The sequence below is a fragment of the Phytophthora infestans genome, genomic scaffold (genome assembly GCF_000142945.1).
Source record: "Phytophthora infestans T30-4 supercont1.6 genomic scaffold, whole genome shotgun sequence".
In the NCBI taxonomy this organism is placed as follows: domain Eukaryota; phylum Oomycota; class Peronosporomycetes; order Peronosporales; family Peronosporaceae; genus Phytophthora; species Phytophthora infestans.
Genome location: NW_003303753.1, coordinates 3,423,052 through 3,442,364, shown reverse-complemented (window position 1 = coordinate 3,442,364; position 19,313 = coordinate 3,423,052). Strand labels below are relative to the sequence as shown.

Here is a 19,313-nt window from a genome sequence, read left to right as displayed (position 1 = left end):
AGTATTACTCAGATTTGTGAATGTATATTTCTCTTGGTTTTTATTCAACTTTAAAAAAAAGAAAATGATAAAAATGCTCACAAAGAAAAAAAAATATGAGCCAGTTTGTCAGATTTGACGAAATCAACGCCTTGCTTCGGCTCTTTGGGTTCCCCACATTTCGTAATAGATCAAGCATTTGAATGTCTGGTTTGGAGCAATAACTCTTCCATCATCTTTCGGACTTGGTCATCTCCGCGCACAAAGCACAGCAAGACATCCCGTTGACTCTTCTTCAGCAAATCTCTTTCAGTTTGCTCTTCCAATATCTTGCCAGACACCTCCCGCAGCTTCTTCAGTCTGAGAGCATTTCCGGCTTCCGTGACAGAAGGGGGAAAAGTGCTCACCAACTGAACTTGCTCACTAAACTGCGCCTCCAACCTGTCCAACTCGGCGTATTTTTCCTCAAGTCGCAACGATATTTCCACCAGTTTATCGTGTTGGGCCTTGCTGCTGAGAGTTGTAGCTAAATCTTCTTGTAAGATCGAAAGCAACTTCTCCTCCTCTCCACACCATTCGTGGATTAGTAAATCCACCAATGCACCTGATCGTTTGCGCTTTTCCTGGTTTATCGAGATAACAAGCGTCATAATTCGGTTACGCCTGTCGATAGCCTGATAACCATCAACTCCATTGGCCTCCTTAAAATAATTAAGCGCATCGTCCATCGCCACCTCATTTACCGTCACTTGGTTGGCCAAGCAACAATATTCCTTAGCCAATCGTCTCATCTCGGAGTAGTCTTTCGTTGAAATGTGGGTAGAGGGTGTTATATCTTCGGGATACACGACGTGATTCACGTCGTTTGTACCCTTCTTCTCATCAGCTTCATTGTTCACGGACTCAATATGCTCAGGATACATCCCAGCATCACTCTTCATGTCACTTGGTTTCGTACACGACGTATCTCCATGCGAGTCGCTTTGAGAGCTAGCAGCAGTTTGGAGATCACGGACTTCTCGTTGAAGAAACATCGCTTGTCTTTCAAGTCCCTCCACGCGATCAATGAGCTCAACTGCCCAATCTGGAAGCGAATCTGGCAAGGACGTAGCTGTCACTTGCTCGCCGTTACTCTCAACTGGGAAGTGACCTTCACCAGCTGTGCTATGCGCTCGTATCTCGGATCCAAATTGCGCTGCTGCGTTTGAGGTGTTTTGCATATTCTCAATTTGTCGGGTATTAGACTCCAGATTGCCATCACTTTGTAAAAAGTAATACTGATTAGCTGCAGTTGCAGTGGATAGCAGTGCGGTATCACGCAGTGATGATAACATCTTGTCATCGTAGGTCCTTTGAGCATGGAAGCGATCCATTTCAGACAAAGTGCCGTTTCCGGTTCTCGTCCCAGATGATTTCGTTTTTACTTTCTCGAGAGCGAACTGACATCTGAAGCCACGCTCTTTCATCGGCTGAGACCGAAGAGATTTGATAGATTCGTGGTGCTTGTAGACCCAGCAGCGAAATTCTTTTTCATAGTCTTGCAGCGTTTCTCCCGGATACAACGGTACCGGTATTTCTCGTAGTTTCAGCGGCGGTTCGTGAGGAGTGCGATTCTGTCTGCGTTCCAATATATCCTGTAGAAATTTCTCTGGAGGGAGTATACGTTGCGCCAGCACTTCTTTTCTACTTCTCTGAGGTGCAACTGGGGTAGTTTGACTCCCTGGCAAGCCCAATCCATCATAAGTAGGCTGGGCTCTAGGTGGTCCTTGTGAAGATACGCTGTCTGTTGAAAGCGAGAGGTTACTACTCAGTTCTTCTTTTGTCATCGCACTTCCACTAGTAACCACTTGTAGACGCTCCTCGAGCCTCACTCTTTTAATCTCTTCCTCGTAGCATAGATTATTGTATGGGTTGCTTGGAATGCTTCTCTTTTTCTCGGAAATCGACTCGGCTCTCTGGTACGCGAATGAAAACCAAAAATTCCGCTCTCGACTTGGGTCATTGCGTAGCTTAGCTAAACTTTGAGCTCGTTGTCCCAGCCAATACTCAAACTTGCGCGTGTACTGCTGCAGCGTTTCACCCGGGTACAACGGCACTGGGATTCCAGTGGGCAGCTGCATGTCCGAAGTATCTTTATTTCGTCGAGCGCATATTTCATTGATAAAATTGTGAGCAGTGGTCACTCGCTTGGCAAGCAATTGGCGTCGATCTTGCCCCGTCAACAGCGAGAAGCGAGAAGACTCCAAGGCTCGATCCATCTCTAACGGCGAGAACTGAAAACTGACTGGAATTATACACTTGGTTGGTATTTGATGGGATTGGAATTTGATGGTATTAGATTTGTTGCTTTTTAATATTTTGTAAATAAAAACTCAGTATAAATATAAAAAAATATAAATGGTCCTTGAGAGGTCGTAGACTTGAGATAGCCTAGTAGAATGTCTCGTCGCTACATGACGCCGCCAGCGACGTTCTCGTACAATTCTTCATGGGAGAGTTTCAACAAGCTTTTTACTTCTGTGGCGGACCTCCAGACTCAGAAGAACCATGCGAGGCACTTGGCACTCACCAAAAACATCCTCTACGAGAACGAGGCCGGGTGAGTATTTCAGCCTAATTTCGAGGTGTTTTACAATGAGATCAGACTTGTTAAAGATTCCAAATAGGTGGAAGGTAGCGGAATTGCCGCTTGTCAGTGATCTGCTTCAATTGCTTCGTGACAAAGTCGTGGACGGGGTGCCGCAATTCGCTGAGCAGCTTGTGCTCGCCATCACGAGATGCGGCAGGGTAATGACGATTTACGTTAATAATCTTGGATAAATGTCGTGTTAACTGATGCCGTGCTACAGCCGTTCATTCGACAGAAATCGAATGAGGAGATCTCGAATCCAGGTCTTTTTTATAATTTGTTACCAACTCTTGGGGAACTTTTGTCGTTTGAGGACATTGAGGTGCAAGTTGCAGCAGCAGAGGCACTCAGGATGTTTGCAACCGGGTCGTGTAAGTAGACACCAATCGCTGGTATAAACACTTAAAAGCGCTGACTTTTCTATCAGGTTTGGCTCGTCCTGGGTCAAAATCGAGGAACAGCAAAACTGACTCGAAGGTGGACGATTTGAGACTCACACCTCGCATTTTCAGTCAGAACGTACTAGAAGAGACCGGGACGGTTGATGCCATTGTTGCCGTTATGCACGATCTGTTCCCTGACGATGAACGTGAAGAAGAAGAGGAATCGCAATCACAAGATTCTGAACTAATTGACCAAGATCCTGACGTCAATGAAGACCAAATGAGTACCGATGTGCAGATCTCTAGCAATCAACCGAGCGAAGAATTGCTCAGCAATGGGGAAGTGGACGTAGATGACATTCCTTTGGAGGATAACGGGGAAGTAGAAGTGGCATTGGACGAGAGTATCGTAGAAGGAGAAGAAACAGCAACGAAGAATGAAGACAATGCCGCACGACCGCTAAAGCCACAATCTGCACCGCCCATTAGCCACAAAGGCTCTTCTTTTCTCGAGACTAGAGGGGAGGCAGAAGATATTACTCGAATGAATGAGCCATCAACATCTCGCACTGCGAAACCAGCATCAGCTCCCAGCACACTCCAGCGAGGCACTAACAGCAACAGGGCGGTAAAGACAGAGGTTATCCGTGGGGAAGGTGATACCTCAGGTGCGGTATCTGAACACGACGAACCAAACGTCAATAGACCTGGCTCAACCAGATCAAATCTTGTCGACAACAGCATGGAGGAAGAAATTGTCAAGGTGACTGGAAACGCGCTGCCTATTCAAATGAGGCTGTCGGCGTTGCTATTTCCTCTGATCGATCTGTTATACGAACTCTCAAGCTACCAGCGCTGTGCAGAAGTTCTCGTCGTGAGTGGCGCTCTCCACTACGTCGTTTTTATTCTCGAGAACGTCACAGACCCACAAGACGAACTCTTGCCTCTTTGTCTCGAAATTCTATGGAATGTGCTGGAACTAAGTCACGAAAGAATTTCCACGATCACTAAAGTTGGTTCACGAAAAGAATTGCTGGAAGTCTTTCGTCTGAGAAACGCAGCTTTTTTTTTAGGGAACGAGTTCACGTTCCAAGCTCTTCTTCACGTTCTCGAACTACTACTCGCTCGAGGATATCGACAACAAGATAAAGAGATGCGTAATGAGTGTCTCATGGTCCTACAATTACTCGCTAAGAGACGACGCTCGTTGGACTTCTTCTACTCGACAGGACTAACAGCGTGTCTATTTTCCTACGCGATATCTGCAGAGCTGTCGGTTACCAAGGGAACTGGACGATTGCAGCAAGATAAATCCTCCGCAACAGCTTCAGCCATCACGGCTAGTAACCAGTACTACGGGACAACCAGTGACGAGGACTTTGAGTTTAAACAAATGCTCTGGTTTCTTCTTGCTCAAATCTCCTGCGACCACCAAGCGAATTTAAGTGAGCTAGTTCAATTCAGATTCGTGGAAATCTGGCTGTCGTATGCAACTGCGAACAACAACCAACAAGATTTGAGGGTGTCTTCCCAGTCTTCTTCTCACAAATACTCAGCACCACAACTTCAGTTGTTACAATGGACGGCACTCAGTGTACTTAACCACGTATCTCCGTTCGTAGTTGAGCATTTCTTCGAGATTGGTGGACATGCCAAGCTTCTCGATTTTCTTCAAGTTAACATGGGTACTGAGGACGTGTTGGCGTCTGCATGGCTGTTACTGCTGCAAGTATCGCCCTCCCTCCCGTTCCTCCAAGCTGAAATGGGTAAACTTGGAGTTATCGAGACTGCGTTGGACATTTTTGAGACTCCTCCGTCGCGTCATACGTTCGTAATACGTCGGAACGCCATCCTCACGTGTGCGAGTTTGTGTCGCAACGATGGAGCAAATCGCGAGCGTTTCCGGCGTGCCAATGGCATCTACGCACTCGTCCAGTATCTTGAGTTTCATCCAGTTCTTGAGGAGAATATCCTCATTGGAATTCTAGACGCAGTACGTTCCTGTATTGTCGGCGATGTCGAGAGCGAGACAGCGTTTATAAACGACGACGGAGTGCCCAAGTTGCTCTCGATCATAGCAGCCGCTCCTAAGGCACTGAAGCATCAGGCTTTGGCAGCACTTGCTGAGATTTCTGTCCACCCAGCAGCGATCCCGTCTTACCAAACGTGGCGCTGTGATCAAGTCGGCGAGAACTACAATACAAGCGCGAATGAACTGCTACTTCACATCTACGCAGAGGAAGAAGCGGCCGAAAAGAAAACAGATCAGGTTATGAAGGACAATGACTTAGTAGCTTCACAGTCCACGACCAGCTTGGCCTCATCCAATGTCCGTCACTGCGCCTTCCAGTCGATCGCACACTGCAGAAGTTCCTTATATATCCCACCAGAGACCAACATTTCACGTGAAGACTTGTTGCCACCAAGTAGACCCGAGTCTCCAGCTTTTGCACGACTGAAAGACGCTCTCAAAGCAGCACAGGGATTCTCTCAAGACAAGCAGACGTCTCGCTCCGTTTTGAACTTGGAAAGACACCACATCCACCCTGAAGTGAACCTGAAGTCTAAAATCTACGCCGTCCTGGCCAATGTGTCTTTCGATTGCGAGACTGAGAGCCTCTCTCCGCAAGATCAGGTGATGCTGGAGGTCGCCAAGGAGTATCCGACGTTCAAACTGGGAGAAATGTGGCAAAATGTGGAGCGTACACTTTATGCTGAAGGTGTGCGTCCAATTTATGCAGATGCTCTGTGTATCCGAAAGAACATCGAGCACGCGTACGACATCTCCGTGTGCACTAAACTGGCCCAGCAGGAAGTGTTCGCACGCTCTCGTCGGACGAATACCGAGCGTGAGGACGAGTTTTTCATGCAAATTTTGTGTCAGAAACACCAGGAAGCTCAAGCCGAACGCTTCCACCGTGCTAATCGCCGACAGAACTCCACAATGCAGCTCCATTTGGACGCTAAAAGGACTCGGTTAGAGCTCATGCGTCGACAGGACCCAGCTGCGTTTGCAGCGTATGAGAGTGAGGAGCGCTGTCGGATCCGTGACCCTGCCCCTGAGTACGTGGACGAACAAGAGGGACTGCGAACACTGCAGCAACATGAAGCAGAGCTGCGTGGTCGCCTCAGCACTATCAAGAAGCCTCGGAAGCACACCATTTAGGCGTAATGAGAGGATTCTCTTTTGAGTTAGTCTTCTAGATCGGCACTTTCAGCACCCAGATCCTCTAAAATCTCGTTGAGGCGGCCTACACAGTCGGTGTGCTTGCTATTGAGTGTCTCTACAGATCTCTCTAGGAAGGCAACACTAGACTCATCAGGTTCAGGCTGCTTGATCGCGTCGCTCAGTCGCATCTTCTCGATCAATACAGCCGACGTCTTTGACAACAAACCACATAATAGCAACATCAATAATACTGCAACGATATTTCACAACAGGTTTTTTTTAAATGGATCTCACCAGTAGAAGCTTCTCCTTCTCTTCCAGCTGAATCTTGCGGATTAAGTCTGCGATCACTGGCTGCTTCTTGTCTCGCAGCAGCTTTTCCACGTGGTTGATCCGCTCGCTAACCGCCGAAAACCGCTCTGTAATCCCAGAGCCTGCAGCAAAAAAAATTGTCAGTACAAATTATAAAAAGTTGCAAATATTGGACGCACAAAATGTAGGGAAGAGTTCCGTCTTCTGGTGTACTAGAAAGCCCCTGTACCACATAACCCAGTTAAATATGTTCCAAGCACGAGAAGTATTTACATGACGCACTGCCTGAATTCGGCATAAATCTGGACGCGCATCTCCTGCAGCTTGTGAAAGGTCCGCGCCAGCTCTCGGACGCTCAGCAGCGACAGATTCTCCGGCTCGTTGGAGTCGACAGTTGCGTCTTCCTTGAGAGCATCCACATCCTGTGGCTTGTCTTCTGCATGCTTCTCCTCTTCACAGTGCTCGTGGGCGTGTGCAGGGCGCGAGGCCAGCAGTGAGTAGCACTCCTGGAACTCCATGGATAATACTGGCCTGGCTATGTCTTACAATACAAATGTACATTTTATGTACGATCAAAAATGTCCGTGCGGTCATAAAGTGTACGATGAAATGAAATTGTGTTGAAATATTTCTCTAGCACGCCTCACCTAGCGATCCGTCCTTGGGAATAAGCCAGCAGTGGCCCAACTTGGCTCCACCCTTGACAGTGTTGCCTTTATTCGAAGCAAAGACCCAGTCGTCATCAAAAGTCACGAACTGCAACTTCATCTGGTTCGCCGCGAACGAAAGCTCGAAGATGCCGTACGGCGCATTCTCGCCTCGCCAGATTGGCTTGATATCAATGGCGTACGGAGGTGGTTCGCCGATACTTTCGCTCTGGATGCCACCGCCAGCTCCGTTCGTCACGAAGTGCGTGTTGAAAGACCCGAACTCGTGGCTTTCAGCGTGGGTGTGGCCATTCATGAAGAGATGGATGCCACTTTTCTTGAGAATGCTGTTCACTTCTGCCATCATTGTTGGGTCCATGTGGAAATGAGGCGAGTAGTGCGTATTCACCACTTTCCACGTGGCTGTCGATTTGGCAGCATCTCGAGCTAATTGTTTCAAAGAATCAGCTTGCCACGCCTCGATCTGAGCCATGCAGGCGTCGAACATGTCGGTGTCACCTCCGGCACACAAATCGTCCCCGCGAGCCACATTCGAGCAGCTTTGACTGCCACCGTACTTCATTTTATAGCCGTAGCACTGGCAACAGGTTTGCTGAGCACCGTGAACAGCTGCTGCGTTCGTGTCGATATTGAAGACATCGACAGTGACCTCAGAGTCCGGGTCTTCCAAAGTCTCGACATAGTATCGATCGGGCATCTGCCAGCGGTCGTTGTTTGGACTTACGTACTTACTCTGCCTCGTGAACTTCTCGTCCAATTGCTTGAGTAAGTCGGTCTTTCCGGAACACTCGACAAACTGGTTGTCTCGTTTTCCACAGATGAACATGGAGCCACCGATATCGTGGTTTCCGGCTACATTGAACCACTTGATATTGAGCAGCGCAGGGTCCGAGTACATGGTCTCAAACGAGTTCAAGAAGCGATAGTTTACATCGTCGGATCCCAATCCATTCCAGTAGAAGTTGTCACTGTAAAAGGTACCAGTGTTACAATTTTCCAGGTTTCAAGAGATTAAATATCAAGATATCTTACCCGTGGCCCAGGATTGCTTTAGGCTGCAGTTTCTTGGTCGACAGCGTTAGTAGGTGCGCGACATTGACCTGCGCTTGCTGGTCCTTGTAGTATTCCTTGTTCCCAGTTCCCGTCTTACGATAGACGTTACAGCACGACCCAAGACCAAGATCCACTCCCCAGTCCCCAATTGCTAATGCGTGCAAGTCGTACGTTGCAGTGTGAGACACCGTTGCTGTAGGCTTTGAGCTTGAACTCGAGTTGGAGCTTGAGCTGGACGAGCACTTGAAACCCAGAAACTCAGTCGCCGCAGTACTCGCGCAGATGATCGGAGTGACTAAATCATTTCCTGTGGCAGCTTCGACGACCTCACTCAAGTCAACTCGAGCTGTCGGACGGAAGTTGTGTAGATCAAACTTCGTGGCGAGACAATGCAGTATCAGCTGCGTTAAGAGCGCAATCACTAGCAGCTCGACTTTCATTGCAGTCCACGGAGCAGTTCAAGAAATGAAGATATAGCGGATCCAGATTTCGGTCGAGGGTCGCATCTCGACCTTTCACTGCAGGACCACCAGAAACGAATCCACTGTGTTCTGACGATTCTCCAAATTCGAGAAACCATATCAGGTCTTCCTCATCTACGATAGTGGTGATCCCCCACCCATTTTCTTCTTCTATCTTTGGTCTCCTCCAGCTCGAATTGTGAGCATAACGCCCTCGGTGTTGGGCAAGATGGTCTTACCGTACTATTTTAGCACCAATCGACTGTGCCTTCGAGCCACAAACGCTGGAGCGGATAATCAATCGCCTCAGAGTGTTTGGCAAGGCTCACCGGCATGAGCACGTTCGATTCGGCCGAGGGCCATCGACGAGTCCACATTATCGATGATCTGCTGGGAGCTGTTTTGGTGCTTGCGGCGTTGGGTATCGTGTTGCTACTTGAGCTCACGCGAAGGCGAATTTGTGCCGTATACCAGTTGGCGTTTGTACTCTGTGCCGTCTGCACGTTCTTCGTCTTCGGTGGTATCGTGGATCATCACTTGACCAACGAGCAGCTCACACTTGCGCTCTACGGCTCGTATCTGTCCAGTTCGCTCACGACGTCGTATGTGTATCTGCCGATACTGACGGCTCTGGGTGTTTCGTTCGCTGCACTTGTCCAGCTGTCGCTCTGTTCCTGTCAATGCTGCTGTCTTGTGGGTGCTGCTAGCGTTGCACACCGTGACTGCTTCGCGGCGCGGATACGAGCAAACATGTCGTTATACTCCACAAGCTTTGTCGCGCTCATTGGAGCAATCGGTGCAAGGCTCAACGCGAGGCTACGTGAATCTGCTATCAACCCGGAGGGTGGGACCGTACATTGGAACTTGCTGCGCGCTCCATTTTTCTTGGCCATGGCGCATATTGGAAGCTTGCTGTTCGTCGCTCTCAAGCTCTTTCTGCAGCATGTATGACGCTTTTTTAGGCAACATTATTGCTTACCGTCTCCTAACGATGTTCATATATTTTGATTCAGGCGGACAGGACTTCAATAGATGCTCCGAGAGCCGAGCATTTGCTTGGTCGCGTTCCTCCAACGACGATAGAAGACTTGACGCGCGCACCGCCGGCACCTAAAAAGGTTTGAATGCCATTAGATAGCAGAAATCTGTTAATCTCAACTCACCTTCATGATATTTGTGTCGTCCTCAGCTCCCACCTTTGTCCGCTTCGACGGAGAAGAAGATCAACCGAACACGGAGGCCGACATCCTCTTCTGCTGCATCAGCACTATCCGATGCGTTAGCGGCTCGTGAAGGACAACGTCGAGAGTTGCAACTCTCGGTCGCAGCAGCTCCCGATAGGATCAACCGTTCGAACAACAACCACGATGGCGACGTATCTTCTCTCATTAGCAGCGACAGCGAGGACGACGATGAAGTACTGCAACCAGTGTTCAAATCGGTGGCTGCCGCGGCTGCTATACGTCGTGCTGCAAGTCCGCAGCGATCAGCGTATTCGGGATACTCCTCGAGCCCGCCCGCGTCACCGACGTCTTCGATCGATTCGTCTCTGTCGACATCGCCAATTGCCAGAGCTCGCGCTAGGCGATACCGTAACGGCGGCGCAAACAACGAATCAAGCCCCTGGAGCGACTACGAAGACACAATAGACAGACTCTCGACTCGAGATTACTACAGCGACCGCCCATCGACAGCATCGACCTCGTCCACAGCGTCGATACACGGACTACGCCGTCGAGCTAACGCCGCAAATAACTCATCGACGTACAGGCATTTGACAGCGCTGCCGCAACTCGTAGAAACCAGAGTGCAAGCGCCATCAGAGTCACCGTGGATTCCGTGTGTCGATCCTGCCAGCGGTAGTACATATTACTACAATCAACAAACTGGCGAAAGTCGCTGGGACCTGGTTTAGCTCTAACAAAAGAGGATAGCACCGTTTAGCCTTATACAAATTCGCACCTGCTACCTTAGACTTTGCCCACGTAGCGATGTGTGAGCTTATAGTTCGTGTCCAGAGTCTTGAGTAGTGACTTGCCAGTGGAATCCAACGCGCCGAAAAGCTGTTCCTTTTCGTACGGTGAGCACACGTCCAGCAATGCGTAGACGCCGGGGCGCAGTTTCTGCTGGTATCGCACAGCCAGTTTGTCGCGTGTTACACCCAGAAGGAATGCCATCAGGAGATACACAACGTGCTTACGGAGTTGGACGTCGTGCTCCTTCATGTACCCGTACAAACGTGCCAAGTTTGAGCTCCATTCGGAGCAATACTTCGAATAGTTCGAGCTAGCGGAAGTCAGTACAAGCAGCTGAAGAAGCGCGTTTGCTGCCTGAACGAGATGGGGAATACCATTTACCAGTGACGCGAAGTGGTTACGCACGATACGCAGCAGCAGAGTGTACGAAAGCGTCCATAGCTCGTGCAGTTCTGATGGTTCGTACGGGTTCGTTCCAGCTTGCCAACATGATACCGCTGCCATCAGCGGTTGGAATCCCGTGAAGACGTACTGAAGCTCGTGGGTTTTCCACGTGAACAGCTCAGCCTTGCAGAAAACCAACACAAAGGCTTTCAAGTTCCAAACGCGCAGTAAGGCAGACGATGCTACTGCATCGACCTGCATGGACTGCACAGCAAAGTTCTGAAGCAAGGCCTCAACGATTGATTCCTTCCGCTCATTCAGAAGTTGACGTCGCGATGAGTTAAGCTTTCGGTCTCCACTTAGCAGCAAGCACAGAGCACGCAGTGCACCCATCTTCCGCTTGTCTTCATGTGCTACAAGTTCCTGCACAATCGTTGACAACAGTAGACGAAATTCATCTTTGTTCGCGTTGGCTATCACGGTCTGCAAAGCTAGCTCCGTCTTTTGTCCATGCTGATTGCTCGAAGCCAGTGAAAGCGACACTGCCAGTAGACAGCCATACGTCTCCAGAGGAGTCACAAACGCGCGGAATGAAGCATACTCTTTACAAAAGCTCGCGAAAAACGACCAGGCCGCTTCTTGGAGCTTAATATCAGCACTGGAGTCACTGGGTGCAACAGCCAGCTTCATCGAAGATGCCAATGAGTCTCCGATGTGCTTTACGAGCAATGGCATCACATGATTATCGGCAAGTGTCGCTGGCTGATGCTTGTTGGTGCGGGCTCGTTTGTGGAGAACCGACTGGTATTTGAGGAGAGCTGTAAGGACCTTAAAAGACAGGGGACTATCTGCTTCCTCCCACATTTTTTGGCTGGTTACAACATCGACAACGCCGTCAATGAAATCGATCTGCTCCTTCGAACGACCTGATGTAGGTCCAACGTACGCAGCCAGTGCCTCCATCACCATGGCAGCGCACTCTAACTTTCTCAAATCCTCTGCAGGCTCTTTCTTTGCAGTTGTACCACTCAAAACACTGCTCAGCAGCTCGCCAACAACAGTATTGGAGCCGATATGCAAATAGTATGCAAGCACTTCCGCAACGAGAGAAACGCTAACAGCATTGTCCACGACAAGCTGAGAGAAAATGAAGCGAGCTCCGCCATGTAGCTGCTCCACAAGTTTTGGCAGCGACTTGTGCACCTCCTTACCAACAGCCTTAAAGTGTTGCCGAGTCCAGGTCAACAAAGCCTGGCACACTTCAGACTTGTGAGTGGTATCACTTTCCGATGTTCTGATTGCCTTGTAGAGAGATAACACAGTTGCCAATAGATCTCCACATTCCTCAGGCTTCAGGTAACTGTCCGGAAGTTCCAACAAGAAGCTGAAAAAACGAAGAGACCTCTCCAGGCTCGTTAATGACCCATGTTCTACTTCGTCCACGAACTGTTTTGCCAAGGTGGTCAGCGTCTTGGTTGCAACGTTCCGTAAACTTGCAATTTCATAAAACCCAGCATCGCCAATGATACGACTAGCTGATCCATCGCGTTCTCCCGATACCGCTTCGATAATGAAACCATTCAACATTTCGCAGTAAAAGCGATCACAGTCGTCGTTGCTCGCATTTGCCATAAGTTCTGGCAAATGAAAGCTTACAGCTTCCCAGCACTTCCAGCTCATAACGTACTCCACAACCAAACGAGTAACCTTCTCCCGTCCCTTACGAGCTTTTCGAACGCTATCATCTGGTGCACCATTCGGCATCCCAATCTTTCGTAGCCAGTACACGCAGAGTTTAACGATTCCCGCAGCACCAAGCCCATGACTCGAGCTGACGTTGTTTGCCACGCCATCGGAGGACTTGGCCTTGCTACTTTTCGTCGTCCTCCTCTTGGTGCTAGATGACGTGGTACTCAGAAGTTGCTCCATCACCGTACCAAATCGATCACCTTCAAGCTTGGCAAACATCTGATCGAATGTTTGTTCGCGAACGGAAGCGTTTAGCACAGAGTCGAACATCAGCAATTCTCCAAACACGCAGAATAACTCTCGCTGGTATGCTGTAAATGAAACAGTGTCTTGGCCCAGCTCATCAGCAAAAGCAGAAAGCAGCTTCTCGTGCGTATGGGATACAAGCCCCAAGACCTTAGTGCGGTTCTGAGGTACCACATGAATTTCTTGGACAAAAGTCTGAAAGAGCAAGCGCGCTACAGCCACCTCAATACCATTGTTGCCTGATGCAAGCGATGCGATCTGTTCCACAAGTAACTTCCACAGTACGTCTATCTGACCTGGTGGTAGAGCCATAAACGCTTTGCGAAGACTAGCTTCACACGAAGGAAGCGCAAACAGCTTGTACAAGCCTTCATGAGCACGTTGAGTCGCGAAAGCAGCCTTCAAAAACACATCCAGGAGACGCATGGAATCATACGCATGAATCAATTCCACCACTGAGTTGCTGGAAGCCCCAGCAACCAGGATATTTCCATCATTTTCGTAGCTTCTGACAGCCTGTGCACCGAGCAGCTCGAAAATTGGCACGAGGCAGCAGTTCACGAGATTTGGGGAGCACCGCACCGCACTGGACACAATCTCACACTCCTCTGAAGCTCGATCAGCATCGATTGAAACTTCGTCGCCGTGCTCCACATTGAGCACATCCAGAAAAGACGAAAGAACTTTCTCCATCGTTTGAAATTGTTCGCGCTCCTCCGTGTCTTCCGTCACACGGTACACATCACACTCACACAGCGCGCGGAACAAGGCGTTGTACAGGGTAACCAGAACCGGCAGGAACTCATTCTTCTCTGTCGCCTGTTGGAAAGCTGAATAGGCCACGGCACACAGCTCAGACCAGAACTTGAATGGTGAGTACGTAGTTGACGTGGTAGCAATAACAATGGCCGCACGCTTCCGACTTGTCTTCAGATCCGTCTTTGTATCCTCGATTTTCAAGTTGGCAGCAGCCCGGATGCGGGTAGCGAAACCACGCACGAGTACCTCAAACAAGCCACCAACAGAAGCCTTCACGTCCAGCTGTACCGCTTTATCTGACAACAAGCTCAACAGCTCGTCGAAGAGGTTCTTCTGGTAGGAGACCAATCCTGTCGACGCCTTGGCGCCACCTGCCTTCCGTCGCTTTCTCGACTTCTTGTCATCCTGTTCTTCTTGTTCTGCGTCAGTCTTTTCGGCATGTTTCTTCCAAATGACGCAGTGCACCATAGCACCGTCATACTGGCGAATGTGTTCAGCATCGAACAGCGCGTCCTCCACGACGCGGTCCAGCAAAGCCATCGCAGCTTCTACACCAGACACGCTCTGCTTCTGCAGCGTCACAAGAGCATGACGATGTGCTACAATATCCCTCAACGACGTCTTAGAAATAGCCATGAAGACCTTCTTCTTGTTCGTCTGTGTCTTCTGCAGCTCCTGGAGCACGAACAGTGCTGTGTGCACCACGTCCACGAACAATCTCTGCTGCAGCGTCGTCTCCTCGTCTTCCCTCTTCTCAAGCATCTCTAGTGCTTCAAATACCGCCGTCAGTGCTTGCTTTAGAAAATTCGCATACACGTTCGTCGGCGGGCGATACATCTGAAAACTGGCCGTCGTATCCTCGCTAGAGAGGCCAAAAAGAAACCGAAAGACAGCCTTGACGTCCTGTAGTGTCTGTAGAGTGTCTTCGTCCTGTTGGACCTTCTCCAGTGTCTCGGCCAACGCCGAGAGCAGCAAATTGCACGAGTTAAGTGGTAGCGTCGCGAGCTGGGCGTCGCCTTTGACAGAGAAGACGTTGAGTGCCAATTGCAGCAGGCGCAGCGCTTGGCGGGTCTGCTGTGGATCGTCACACTTGGCCTTCGTGATCAGGAACACGGCGAGCTGCAACACCTCGGATGCCACACGTTGCCACGATAGGTTAAAGGTGCGCTCAGCGCGGCTCAGAGCGGACTGAGGACCGAACTTCCCATCAGTGTCGGGATGTAAAAGAGCTACGCCGGTTTGTAGCAGGGCGGCATCACCTTCGTAGCCGCGTCGCGTGCGTTGCCATCGCACGAGCGACAGCGCGGCGTCCCACGCGAAGCCTTCGGTCATACTTGGGCGAAGCTCCAGTGCGGAATTGGTGGAGCCACGGAAATCAAAGAGTGATGGTCAGTTGAGCCTAAGCTGATGTGGCATACGTAAAGGCAACTTTTGAAGACAAATTTAGTCTTGATTGCTACACCAAGGACGATTCCGGAGCTACGAGAGCTTGTTTCAGCCACGTGCCCGTGCGGCCAGTCGTGGTCCGACTCAGGCGTCCAGCATTTTTGCGAGCTCATCAACTGCGAAGCGGTGCCACTCCCTACTAAGTCTGGTCGATCAAAGAAACGAGGGGAGAAAAAGTCAGCAACCAAGAGTAAGGTCGACATCGCCATGACAAACAAGAGTTATTTACCAGAAACAGGTTCTCCTACAATTTCAGAATCAAAATCTGAGGCTGCCAATGCTCCTATTGTTCGCCGAGGCGGAACATCTGAGAACATCCAAGTCTTTGTACGCATTCGTCCTTTAATTGAGCGCGAGACTTCTCAAGAGCGATGTGCTGGATCTCACTCCATCCGTGCGACCAATCACCAGGTTCGTTCTTGTTTTTGTGGCTTTGAACTAGCTTGAATCGTAATTCTTGTGGGTTTTCTACGGTAAGACCATTGAAGTCCGCACGGCCGAATCCACAATTACGTGCGCGTACGATGCCGTCTTCGACCACACAATTTCACAAGAGCAAGTATATGAGCGGGTGCATGAGTGCACTCAATCGTTTCTCGAGGGTTTTAACTCGACACTTTTCGCTTACGGGCAAACTGGCAGTGGTAAATCTTTCACGATGTTTGGTGCTGAGACGGACCTATCGCGGTACAGACCAGGGCTTCAGAACAGCCAGGCAGGTATAATCCCGCGTGCTATCAAGGATATTTTTGCAGCTACTGTGCAAATGGAGGCGGACGCTCAAGCAACAGTGTACTGCTCGTTCGTACAAGTTTATAATGAACACATCTTCGATCTATTGCGCGATACTCAAATGAACACACCTCTGGAGATTCATGAAGACCGTAAGAACGGAATATTTGTCGAAGGACTGTCCGAATACGCAGTACGAAGCGTCAGTGACTGTCTGCAGCTGCTGCAATGTGGTGAACAGAACCGAGCTGTGCGTTCTACTCACATGAACCAAGTAAGTAGTCGAAGTCACAGTGTTTTCCAGCTGCTCCTCGAGCAGAGACGAAAGGATGGTACCTTTCTGAAGTCCAAGTTCAATCTCGTTGATCTTGCTGGCTCTGAGAAATGGAATACGGGCGCCGAAATGCGAGAACACCACATCTCGGAGATGACGAACATTAACCTAAGCTTACACACTCTTGGACGATGTATCGCCTCGTTGTCCAGCAAGTCAACAGGCGGGTCTGCTCACGTACCCTATCGTGACTCAAAGCTAACTAGACTGCTTCAAGATAGTCTGGGAGGCAATACCAAAACCAAGATAATTGCGACGTTGTCACCATCTCTAGACTGTGTGGAAGAATCCATCTCCACTCTGAAATTTGCCGATCGAGCAAAGAAGGTTATGGTTATGGTGCGTGTCAATGAGCAGCGAGAGATCGATCCAGCGTACGTGGAAAAACTGCAAGAAGAACTTGAGCAGTTGCGTGAAGTTGTCAGGCTACTCCGACTCCCCAATACTTCAAACGAAGATGATGGCGAAGACGAAGGCGATACTGGTAACAATAATGATGATCACGTCATGAATGATGATGCATCCTCTACAGGGTTGAAAAGTCGAGTCGTTCGCTTAGTTCACGAAAACACTGAGCTTAGGCACCAGAACGACAAACTGCAAAAAGAACTCGACAAGCTTCGAATGCAGCAGTCGTCACAAGATAACACTATGGCACTGAAAGCCACTGTCGACCCACAAATTCTACAGGCAAAGCAGGTTAGTGGAAACACTCACCTGAGCTCGTTTAAGAGAATCATACTTACTCTAGTCATGTGCAGCACTTCGAGACTACCGTACATCAGCTGAAAGATGCCTCAGACCGTTTTTTTCGGTTCGAAATCGAGGAAGAGGAGCTCAAAGCGATCCATACGAGACTCTTCCAGGGGGTTCATGCCAGTCCTAGCCTTCCGCCATTGTGTGCATCTCTTTCCCCACTATCAACAAGTAACAGGGCATCTAGTGGAGGCACTATTGTAAGACCTCGCCCGCGTACGTTAGACACGTTATCTTCCTATTTCCTTTATTACGCATCTAACCTTTGATTCAATTTTGCAGCGGTGAAGCTTCGGTCATTCGGGTCGTTCACACCTTCTGGACTGGTAGCTAAGCAGCCAGGCCCCATGGACATTGCTTATCGAGTACGAGGTCGTTCATCCAGCATCGATACGAGCAACAATGGAGAGTGCTGGAAAAACGACATGCAAGCCACACCTGCTATAACTGTCGAAAAGGAACTTGAATTATCGCGAAAAGCTATCGAGAAGCAAACAAAACTACAGAATTGGCTGATCGAAAAGGAAAGGAGGGAGATTTTCAAGCTTCAGCAAGAGCAGCAGTTCATCGACGACCAACGCCGATACACTGCTGAAAAGGACGCTAAATTCTTCAAACGAGCAGCCGCAACGAAAAAGAAGCTGCTTCTAGCTTCAACTGCATCATATTCAGGTGCTTTCGATTCTCCAAGTAACAAGCCGGCCACAGCTGAAACGTGAAAACATGAATCTCTATTTATCATGCAAGGATTTTAGCAGCATGGTCCGGTCTCCGCAATACTATGAATTTGGTCGTTGCTTGGTTTCCTAGCTTAGTCTATAGAACCCCAAGTGCCACATTCTTGTATGTTTTCCCCATGTAGCTGACGATAGCGATCGTTTTCTGTGGGCGACCGATAGAATCGTTGGTGATCTTGGTCTTACCGTTCGGACCTTGGGCACTCTCGAAGGCCAGAGCTGCATGAGCGTTGGTCGAGAAAGTCACGTTACACGAGCCACGGTTTTGGTTCGGCAGCCAGACAATCTTCTCTACAGCGGTAGGCACGATGTGGGTGTTCTCATAAAACCACTTTTCGATGTCTTTACTGGACAAACCCTTCGGAATTCGATGCAAACGCAAGCGACAGGAACGTGCGATCATAGCTTCACTCTTGTGTTTCCTGGCTGTTGTCTCGATGGCGGCCATGTCAATGTAGGACGCGTCATTCACAGGGATCTTTACGGGGACGGGTTTACCAGGTTCTCCCGGTTGGTAGGCTGTCGCAACGAGCACAGCAGGACCCGTGTATTCTGTTCGTTCCATAGTCCTTGCAACTTCGCCGCGAGTTTCCTTAACACGAGGTCCATGCAGCTCCAGAGCTGACGGGATGATCCTTCCGGTTTCATGTCGAGCAGCATATTTGGCGGCCATCATGGACGCTTGAGCATCGACAGTACTGTCGTGGCCCTGGGGCATGTCAAAGCCAAGCAAGAACTTTGTGAGATCCTTCAGTCCGGGCGTCGCACGGGACGGACTGCCGTCTTTACGTTGAAAGATGAGCGCCGTGTCGATGACGCGTCGGTGGTTGATACGCATACTAGCCAAGTCGCCGTACACCGAGTGGCCCACCACGATGGTGTCTTTGTTAATGTACTTGAGCATCTTCTTCTGCGCCTGAGCCACAGTGATCTTGCAGCTGGCGATCTGCTGTGGCGTGATGCCGTGGATGTCCGTCTTCGGGTCGACCATGTGGAAGCCAGGCTCAGGTTGGTGTACAATGAAGTCTGAGATGATATTTCGCAGCATGTGCTCACCGTCCACTGCGGATACGCGGCACAGCGCGTTGGTCTTGCGCTCACAATTACTCTCATCTTGCGTGACGCACATTTCGCAATCGACAGCCACAATGTTAAGGTGTGTCTTTTTTTTCTTGCTCTTTGTAGTGACCCAGCCAGGTTCGTCTTCCGGGAAGGTGAAGAGCTTCTCGAAGCGCTCGCTCTTCTGCGTTAGCTGCACTAGCTGCTCCCACTCGTCCTCCGTCACGTCGTAGCCTACATCTCCATCGGGCGACAACAATTTGTTCATCACATCCACAGCCGTGACTGTGTCCTTGTACACGCGCTGCTTCTTGGTGACAGCGGCACCCTCCTGCTCTATCTGCAGCTTGCGCTTGAGCACGCCGCGCATCACACCCGACGCCATTGCTGCAGTCGATAGTGCTGTTTCATGGCCAGTCAGCGACAAAAACGTCCGCGATTGGTTAAAACAATAATAGCTGTGGTGTACGTCGATTAAAAC

At 49.7% G+C, this 19,313-nt stretch overlaps 8 protein-coding genes across 8 annotated transcripts; 3 read left to right on the top strand and 5 right to left on the bottom strand.

The window, feature by feature from the left end:
• Positions 1 to 274: 274 nt before the first annotated feature.
• On the bottom strand, positions 275 to 2,099 carry PITG_04894 (uncharacterized protein; the record flags this gene model as incomplete). The annotated part of the gene is made up of 3 exons (XM_002905551.1): positions 275 to 298; positions 387 to 1,177; positions 1,811 to 2,099. 3 exons carry the CDS (start codon positions 2,097 to 2,099, stop codon positions 275 to 277), a joined length of 1,104 nt encoding a protein of 367 aa, XP_002905597.1.
• Positions 2,100 to 2,417: 318 nt separating this feature from the next.
• PITG_04893 (uncharacterized protein) lies at positions 2,418 to 6,157 on the top strand (the record flags this gene model as incomplete). The annotated part of the gene is made up of 5 exons (XM_002905550.1): positions 2,418 to 2,578; positions 2,646 to 2,766; positions 2,829 to 2,979; positions 3,036 to 3,659; positions 4,260 to 6,157. 5 exons carry the CDS (start codon positions 2,418 to 2,420, stop codon positions 6,155 to 6,157), a joined length of 2,955 nt encoding a protein of 984 aa, XP_002905596.1.
• Positions 6,153 to 6,990, bottom strand: PITG_04892 (uncharacterized protein; the record flags this gene model as incomplete). Its single annotated transcript, XM_002905549.1, has 4 exons — positions 6,153 to 6,372; positions 6,455 to 6,594; positions 6,652 to 6,695; positions 6,755 to 6,990. 4 exons carry the CDS (start codon positions 6,988 to 6,990, stop codon positions 6,184 to 6,186), a joined length of 609 nt encoding a protein of 202 aa, XP_002905595.1.
• Positions 6,991 to 7,105: 115 nt separating this feature from the next.
• Positions 7,106 to 8,633, bottom strand: PITG_04891 (uncharacterized protein; the record flags this gene model as incomplete). Its single annotated transcript, XM_002905548.1, has 2 exons — positions 7,106 to 8,108; positions 8,173 to 8,633. 2 exons carry the CDS (start codon positions 8,631 to 8,633, stop codon positions 7,106 to 7,108), a joined length of 1,464 nt encoding a protein of 487 aa, XP_002905594.1.
• A 354-nt stretch (positions 8,634 to 8,987) lies between these two features.
• On the top strand, positions 8,988 to 10,569 carry PITG_04890 (uncharacterized protein; the record flags this gene model as incomplete). The annotated part of the gene is made up of 4 exons (XM_002905547.1): positions 8,988 to 9,599; positions 9,704 to 9,772; positions 9,874 to 10,418; positions 10,461 to 10,569. 4 exons carry the CDS (start codon positions 8,988 to 8,990, stop codon positions 10,567 to 10,569), a joined length of 1,335 nt encoding a protein of 444 aa, XP_002905593.1.
• A 55-nt stretch (positions 10,570 to 10,624) lies between these two features.
• Positions 10,625 to 15,100, bottom strand: PITG_04889 (uncharacterized protein; the record flags this gene model as incomplete). Its single annotated transcript, XM_002905546.1, has 3 exons — positions 10,625 to 13,464; positions 13,534 to 14,173; positions 14,234 to 15,100. 3 exons carry the CDS (start codon positions 15,098 to 15,100, stop codon positions 10,625 to 10,627), a joined length of 4,347 nt encoding a protein of 1,448 aa, XP_002905592.1.
• A 321-nt stretch (positions 15,101 to 15,421) lies between these two features.
• On the top strand, positions 15,422 to 17,755 carry PITG_04888 (kinesin-like protein; the record flags this gene model as incomplete). The annotated part of the gene is made up of 4 exons (XM_002905545.1): positions 15,422 to 15,625; positions 15,693 to 16,979; positions 17,042 to 17,252; positions 17,319 to 17,755. The coding sequence occupies 4 exons, from the start codon at positions 15,422 to 15,424 to the stop codon at positions 17,753 to 17,755; spliced, it is 2,139 nt and encodes a 712-aa protein (XP_002905591.1).
• A 97-nt stretch (positions 17,756 to 17,852) lies between these two features.
• Positions 17,853 to 19,100, bottom strand: PITG_04887 (uncharacterized protein; the record flags this gene model as incomplete). The annotated part of the gene is made up of 2 exons (XM_002905544.1): positions 17,853 to 18,277; positions 18,374 to 19,100. The coding sequence occupies 2 exons, from the start codon at positions 19,098 to 19,100 to the stop codon at positions 17,853 to 17,855; spliced, it is 1,152 nt and encodes a 383-aa protein (XP_002905590.1).
• Positions 19,101 to 19,313: the final 213 nt, after the last annotated feature.